Below are 8,220 nucleotides of genomic sequence, written 5' to 3'. Positions count from 1 at the left end.
AAATAGGCGTGAAAAGAGCTGTATATGCACAATCCTGCAGCAGTGCTCATGACGCCGCGAACCAGTTCGATGTTGTGTACACATATTTCAAGAAACTGGCCCTCAACGTCAGCATTGCACACTGAGGGAAGGTATTGTCCGCGAAGACATGTACGGATTGTCGATGCGGAACAGGGAAGTAGAAGCTGGGGGCCGGCCGCAAGGCGTTCTCGAAAAGGGAGAGATAACTGAACTTTTATTTTCTGAAACGGTAAACCGAGTTAGAATCCGGTTCACGCTAGGTGGGAGGATTCTTTATTCTAAGAACCCTCTGGCTTAAGCTGCCTCCTTGGCCTGGGCAACTAGACTGTGTTGGTCGGCCAGGTCACCAGAGGAAAGCTTGGCCTCCCACGTTTCAGTTGTCATGCGGATCTGCGGTCAGTTGGGGCGCTATTCTTGTGCCTCTATGAGGCGGCCTTCATTGGAGTTGTCTTGTGGAGCTTGTGAGGTAGGGTCTTTAAATGTGTTCACGCAGTGGGCAATCCTGGACCATGTGTTGCAGAGGGTCTGGGACATCGCAATGGGGGCATGTGTACGAGCACTGCGTAGGATATAGTCTGTGCATGGTTATTCCGTGTACGTAGGTGCTTGTCTGTAGGCGGTGGAGGATGACTTCTTCCTCTTTACTCAGATTCTTGTGCGGTGAAGCGTACGTTCTTCTGCTGAGTCGGTGGTGTTGCAGAAGCTCCGAGTAGTTTAGGGCAATGTCATCAACATTGGTGGCCGGCCTATAGTGTGGGATGGTAGGAAAGCCCGGCTGATATGCTCGCGGGCGGTGGCGTGTGCCGCCTCATTTCCTGTCATGCCCTGATGGCCTGAAACCTAGGTGATGTGGGTGTCGGGGAGCGGGACACGTGCGATGTGATTTCTAAGTATTTTGAGTGCGGTTTCTGATATGCGTCCTTTTTGATAGTTGTGAGCTGCTGCTTGGGAGGCTGTTAGGATTACTGTTTCTCCAGGGCAAGTTGTTATTGCTAGAGCGATTGCCGTTTCCTCTGCAGTCTCGGGGGCTCTTGCTCGGATGGTGACCGCTGCGAGTTCTTTGCCTTGGTGGTCCGTGACGCTTAGTGCCAAGGCGTTTCGTTTAATATATCGGGCAGCATGGTTGTACCTCGTATCAAAATATCTCCCGCATTTCTTGCTGAGTGCGTGGATTCTGCTTTGCCGACGCTCCTTATGGTAAGTGGGATGCATTTTGCGCGGTTTACTTGCAACGCTGATATAGTCGCTGACTGCAGGTACGATTCTTGCTTTCTGGTCTGTGTCTGGAATGTAGCTTTCACTGTAGTTGAGGTAGTGCAAAACTGCACGTCCGGTGGGTGTGAGCTTTAGCCGCTCTAGTTGGCTGATTTTGTGAGCTTCAACAAACTCTTCCCACGTATGTGGACGCCGAGCTTGAGGAGTTTCTCCGTTGATGCCATGGGTGGGAGGGTCAAGGCTACTTTGATTGCCTTTCGAATGACAACATTGAGCTTCTTGATTTCAGCCGGCTTGAGCGCCAAGTAGGGAGTTCCGTAGGTGATACGGCTAGTTAGGATAGCGTGAATTATGCTTAGTGTGTCGTGCTCCTTGAGTCCGCTTCTTTGGTTTGTGATCCAGTGCGTAACTTGTGACATTGTGAGTTGGAGAAGCGTGAGAGTGGCCGCCCCTGATCCGTCCTTGTGGATGTGAAGTCCGAGTACGCGAAGAGGGTCGACTATAGGGATCTTGGTTCCGTTTAGCCAGATGCTAGGATAAGGTTCGATATAGTTGGGTGGTCTTCCTCGTGTCCGTGCTCTCGGGACGAGAAGCTCCGACCTTTCGGGTGAGCATTGGAGACCGCTGTCTCCGAGGTATCTTTCGATAGTATCGACGGCTTCTTGTAGATTGCGTTCTTGTTGTCCAGTAGTAGGTGCTTTGATCCAGAGCGTGATGTCGTCGGCGGAAAGGGCATGCCATAGGTTTGGGATGGCGTTCAGTTGTTTCGGTAGCTTGATCATTGCGATACTGAAAAGGAGGGGTGAAATAACTGATCCTTGTGGGGTTGCTTTGTTGGGTAGCCGAAATTTATCACTGCGGAGGTTGCAGAAGCCTACTGTTGCTGTTCGGTGTGTCAAGAAGCTGTTGATGTAGTTATCGATCCGGGCTCCGCAGCCTGTACCTTCGAGGTTGCGGAAAATGGCTTCGTGGCCCACGTTGTCGAATGCGCCCTTTAAGTCGACTGCCAGGATTGATGATTTGCGTCTGTGATCGAGGTAGTCAACCAAGTATTCTTTGAGGAGCAGGAGTACGTCCTCCGTGTACAGATTCTGTCGGAATCCGAACATGGTGTGCGGCAAGTGTCCGTTGTCCTCGAGATATGGCGTTATCCGTTCGTGCACCATGTGCTCGAGGAGTTTGTCCACGCAGGATGTGAGGGAAATGGGACGGAGGTTTTCGATGCAAAGGGGCTTGTTGGGTTTGGGGATCACGGTGACCTCCGAATGCTTCCAGGCTGCTGGTAGGTACCTCTTTTTCCAGCAGTAGTAGCAGTACTGTAGCAGTGCTGTTGTGGCAGATTGCGGGAGGTTGCGCATAGGCGCTTATTACTTATTCGGTCCTTGCCGGGACTAGTGTTTCTAGTGAGTTTGGCTAAGGCTGCGTGGATCTCTGCCTGGGTGAATGGTCGATCGAGATCTGGGTTTGGTGTGCCGTCATACGTCTTTCCGCTCGCTGATGAATTGGACTTGTCGCTGCTAAGTTTTTGCTGCAGCTCACGAAGGAGATCATGCTCCGATCCAGCATGATTGTGGATCAATCTCCGCAGATCTTGCATCTGTTACGTTTTGGTGCGATCGGAAGCTAAGAGAGCGCGTAGGAGATGCCAGATTTTCTTGGTGCTCAGTGTCCCTTGTATGCTGCCACAAAAGGTGTGCCAATTTTGCCTAAGTTGCTCCGCGTAATCTAGGGCCTGTATGGTGAGAAGGGCGATTCGTTGCTTAAGTTTTCTATTGAGCTTTTGTTTCTTCCACCTCTTCAGGCAGGAGGCTTATTTTGGCCTCCTAGAGATGAAGGAGATGCGGGTGTGTTCTCGAAAAAAAAAATGACCTTTAGAAGGCTGCAAGAACTGCGATTAGGCGGCTTCGTTTTACTGCTCACTTTAAAGCCAGCGTCCGGAGATCGGAAAGAATCGCATGAATTGAGGTCAGTCAATGTAGATGCTTCAGCATGCCTTGGATCTTGTCGTCTTCAGTACCGTCAGTCCATTTCTTTGCCGAGGGTACCACCGTGCTTGTTGTAAGTTCGCTCATTCTGTTTCTTGTTCGGCGGGACAGCTATGCGGGATGAGGCGTAATGTTCACGAACGTTATATGTTGGCTGGAATACTGTTCTCTCGGCATGCTGGCCGTGTAATGCACACACACTTTGCCTCGGATGCAGCTACACAGCAGCGGGGAACGCCGCATCATACGAACTGACTGCGTAGAGCGTCACATAACTCGCTTAATGCAGCGTCTGCAGTTTACAGTTATACGCGAGCTAAAAAAATTCGCTTCCTGATTTCTCCCTAGACTGCACGGTTACGCGAAAGTCCGGCGTCGTTGATGGCGATGCGACCAAGCGATTGCGCCAAAAAACGGCCGACGGCGTAAAGAGTAAAAGCACGTCAAAACATGTTCGGATTCAGCCAAATTTCTCTGATAACTTTCTGTAAATAAAGGAGAGTACAGGCGTCGAAAAGAAAACTTCGTACGCATCGATCTGAGTGGGAATCGCACCCGAGCCACCGGGATGCGAGACGAGCACAATTCCCCGCACCACGACGGCTCCACGGTTGTGCCCTGCTATATATGAGGTGTGCTTAGTGATCGCCTCTTTGCACACGTCGCGTCACAGCCATGTGGCTGACTAAAGGCGCGTCCTAACGAGTACGTCATTGGTCACGTGACGGCGCAGCCAGTGCGGGAGGATCTGGCACCACATCGCGCGTGTGTATAATGAGCGCGTTCATGACGTTCCGAAATCTACAAACGGTGTAACGCTTTCACATTCCCGCACGTAAGGAAGTCTTAAGTGTCTCCGCCGAATTCTTTTCTCTTCTTTCTTCGTTCTTTTTTTTTTTTTTTTTCGTCGTCTTCTTGTCGCTCCAATTCACGTTCTCGCAGCCCTCTGCGGTGGAGCGCCTGGTTGTGGTGGACATCGCGCCGAGCGCCCTACCGCCGGCCCTGTTCAGTGTATGGCTGCCTTGGCAAATAAACGCGATGGAACATATCTTGTCGTTGCTGTCGCCGGACATGAGCCTCGATCAGGCTCTTCAGCTGGCCGATGAATACCTCAGCAGGGAAGTGACCGTGAGTAATCGCCCTTCTCGTGAAAGAGAATTTAGCCGGTTGCTCATAAACATTGGTCAGTTGTTAGTCAAACCGAATGCTTTGATTTAGACGCGCATAGCCTAAGCAGAAGAGCAAAAGAGCACTGTTTGTGTTAAGGGCACTAGCTCATGCTGTCATGTCGTAAAGATTCTGAAGGTGTTTCTTTTTTTCCTTCTTTTATTAGATGTGTGGTGCAGGAGACGAAGACATGAGTTATGCCTGTTATTCTTTTTTACTTTCGCTCAGCCAAGGAATATGTAAAGCAAACATGAGCCTGATAACGTGATATTTTGGGCGCAGTATTTATCTATCACAGCCAGCTAGCGCGGGAAGAGACGCGAGAACGAAGAAAAAAAAAACTGACACGGGCGAAGCGCTTCGTTTCTATATCTGAGTTTGGCACGTGACTTGGTGACTTTCCAACACGTCTTGCTGCATACATCAAGGCCGCATGCGCGGGCGCTTACTAATAGAGACATATGCCCATAAACGAACTTGCCAACTCTCCCAAATGTCTTTTCATAATTTTTACGAATCGGGGTTCGTTTCACAATTTTACGAACATGTTGCATCAAGTTCTACGAAATATAAATTGTGTTCGTGAAAAGGTTTCGCCAGTCGGTCTGCGAAATTCCCGTAGGAAGTGGACTCTGTATTTGGAGAGAATGGAAGACACGTTGGGCGTGATGTGTGGGCCCAGCTTTAAGTATAGTAGGTTAATTAGGGGTACTTTGGGATAATTACCCACCACTCTTCTTTTTTGTCACTTCAATGGCGTTACGTGAAGTGCGTGGAACGTTGCCCGTTGTCCTGGGAGACCTGGACGTAACACCGAGTTTACATTTGGAGGAAATCGCTAAGAGGCTTGTTTTGGCAGTTGCGCGTCCCACGTTTAAAAGTTTAAAAGCTCCGATGGCAATTGGGCTGTCGTTCTGGAAGCTTGCACAAATCTGCTGTGACTTTCTTTCTTTCTTTGAGGCCACGTTTATACCATTTTCCCGGCAGAAACCCTACGTCCGCAGCTACTTGCTAGCGAACCTGCGCAAGGGACCTCTTACGTACGAGTGGCAGCCCAACCTCAAGGTCATCAGACAGAAACTCGAGATACTGTGCGATGCTCACTACCTCAACAACCAAATCTCCCACGTCGAAGCACTGTTCATCTCAGCCGACAGATCTGTCTACATCACGTAAGAGCGCGTTGCTTGTTGCCCTCTAACAAAAGGGATGCGATAACAGTGAATGGGTGTCGTTTGTAGCTTCTTTCCTTAAAATTTTTTGAAATGAAATTCGCTAATTACTTTTTAGTCTTTCTTCCTTCTATTTTGTTGTTTTCTTATCGTCTGTTTATTTTCAGTTGGCATTTCACCATAGCGTTCTGCAGTAGTATGTCAGACATTTCTCGAGGCTAACATCTCTCGCTCTCTCGGGTGGTTGCCTTCGTTGCGCACTCTGCCCAGCATTATACGATTCACGGCTGTCATGGCGGGGCTTGCGTGCCGAACGTTTTATGCGTCGCTGAAGAATGGGAAGCCCAGCCCTCGCACCCAAAATTTAGTGAGGGATGCATGTGTAGGAGCGAATTATGAACACCCGAAAATTCAGCTACGCAAGGAAATTGGGAATTTATTGTACCTGGTGTAATTTCTATAGCACCGTGTCGTGAAATTCCAGAGCACCTGCCACGAGTGAACAGCGAACTTGGAAATAAACGGAACACCTTAGAAGGGGCTGATTGTTAATTTGTCTTGACAATTGTGAACTTGTTGGCGCGTCTAGTATTGTGAGATTTCAACCTTGTACTTTTGCCAGTATTTTTGTTACTTTCTGCTCACGCTTGTCTCGCGTTATTATGATAAATGGAGGGTTCAACTGCAATTTTTCCTTGGCTTTGGAGCCATGGTCTGCATGGGAGTTGTAACCAATTCCTCTGCCGTTCAAATGATCATAAAATGAAACCGGAAAACTGATCACGGCACTGTGTCAGGACACGCTTGGTGTCTCAGCGAATGATTTTGCCGGGACAGTCAAGATTTTGGCGTGAACGTAATCAGTAAATTTGCGCGCTAACGCTGTTGAAGGCGTCCCAAACCTTGCCACTGCAAGAAAAAAACACAGATAGTAAGAAAAAAATTTACGCTAGGCGCCTGGAAATGGACAAATCAGCATCACGAAAGTTTTGGTTCAGTTATTGCAAGCGTTATAGCACACATGCCTGAAAGCGGTCTCTCCCGGGAATCCTTAGCACTCACGTGGAAGCAAAGAACGTGGAATACGGTTGCGCCTTTTAGAGTTAAGTTTGCGAACCACCGAGACGAACGTGTACATTGTGTCTTGCGCGCGTGCATTGGAGTTTGGCTTAGGTAAACCGAGACTGCTTCGTCTTCGCAGGGACGAGGATGCGAAAGCCATCAAGCAGACGTTTCCCGAAGCGCGCGTCGTTACCATAAAAGGCGCCAACCACTGGGTCTACAACGACAAGAGAGAAGAGTTTGTCGACTTGGTCAGGGACTTCATGACAGCGCGTCGCCCGGAATCAGCTGAAACGTCTGTCCGCCGCTTGAATGAGGAAGAACAAGGAGGACAGCGCGAGGCGCGATCGCGAATTCGGCGGTGCTGTGCGCCGAGCTATAGAACCAGTGTGTCGACAAAGTCGGGGCCGTCGACTACTATTTCCACCCATTCCTGAGCGCGTTTCGTGCGTTTCGTGCGTTTCGTGCAGTCTCAATTATTCTTTGACACTTTTGCTTCAGGTTAGAAGTGCATCATCGAAGGTTGATGTAACGGCGACGTAACAGGAAGAAGGGTCCGCGGTCGGTGCTGAGCGCCTAACAGGAATGAGTGTGTCGACAAACTGGGGCCGGCTATAGTATACGCCCCCCTTTTTTTACCCGTTGATGTGCCGTTTTTGTCTAACATTAATTACTCTTCGGCACTTTTCCTTCGGGATAAAAGTGTATCATTGAAGGTTTGCTGTAGCGCTGAAGCAATGTGGAGAGTGGTCTGTGATCGTAAACAATTTGCCACCCCCTCTTATGTTTCTACGTGTGATCCTGTCCATTGGAAATACACGCATGATATAGGCGTATTTCTATATATGTAGTAATCAAGCTCCTTCCCCACCTGTCCACCCCTATTTAACACGCCAATAAAATTCCTGGCTGCGATTAGTTTGTTGAACGTGAGGACGGAACCCGCTCACAAGTGCATCGTCTGAAAAAAGAAATAAAAGAACGGAACAATCGCGCGTGACTTCTGTAGTATCTGGGCTCTATGCACGCAATATTGGTTCGTTCCAACGCGCTCACGTTGACGAGAGGAGAAAGACAGTAAGACATATGAAAAAAAGGAGGACATCCATTAACGGATTTCAATAAAATGCTTTTTCCGAATCGTAAATAAGAAAAAAGGTTATTGGGTTTTACGGGCTCCAACTATGAGGCTGCCTCTACTACGAGGCCCCTACTACGGCGTGCCTCATAATGAGGCACGCCGTAGTAGGGGCCTCCGGAATGCCGAATGAATGAATGAATGAATGAATGAATGAATGAATGAATGAATGAATGAATGAATGAATGAATGTTTCATCGCGCTAGATGACCCGAGACCTTAGCGGGGTCAAGTCGCGACGTGCCATATTTGGTCACTTTGCGAGCAGTGCGTCCGACATAGAAGCGCTTATACGGCTGTGAACTTGACTCTCCTGCGTTCCTCGGGAGCAAGAGAGTTTCGCTTGAAATTTCAGCTGTTTCGGCGCCGCCTCGATACTTGGCAGACTCCATCGTCCGCGCGCGACCGTCGGAGCGCGCTTGTCCGTTCGCAATGCCTAAGCCTGGCGAGGTGCTCTCTT

At 49.3% G+C, this 8,220-nt stretch overlaps 1 protein-coding gene across 1 annotated transcript; it reads left to right on the top strand.

Moving 5' to 3' along the window:
• The first annotated feature begins 3,770 nt into the window (after positions 1–3,770).
• Positions 3,771–7,713, top strand: LOC126543593 (sn-1-specific diacylglycerol lipase ABHD11-like). Its single transcript, XM_072286719.1, has 3 exons — positions 3,771–4,349; positions 5,376–5,560; positions 6,762–7,713. Exons 1-3 carry the CDS (start codon positions 4,260–4,262, stop codon positions 7,057–7,059), a joined length of 573 nt encoding a protein of 190 aa, XP_072142820.1. The 5' UTR covers positions 3,771–4,259; the 3' UTR covers positions 7,060–7,713.
• The last annotated feature ends 507 nt before the right edge of the window (positions 7,714–8,220 follow it).

Source organism: Dermacentor andersoni, chromosome 3 (assembly GCF_023375885.2).
Source record: "Dermacentor andersoni chromosome 3, qqDerAnde1_hic_scaffold, whole genome shotgun sequence".
Classification (NCBI taxonomy): domain Eukaryota; kingdom Metazoa; phylum Arthropoda; class Arachnida; order Ixodida; family Ixodidae; genus Dermacentor; species Dermacentor andersoni.
This window is presented reverse-complemented; position numbering and strand designations above follow the sequence as displayed.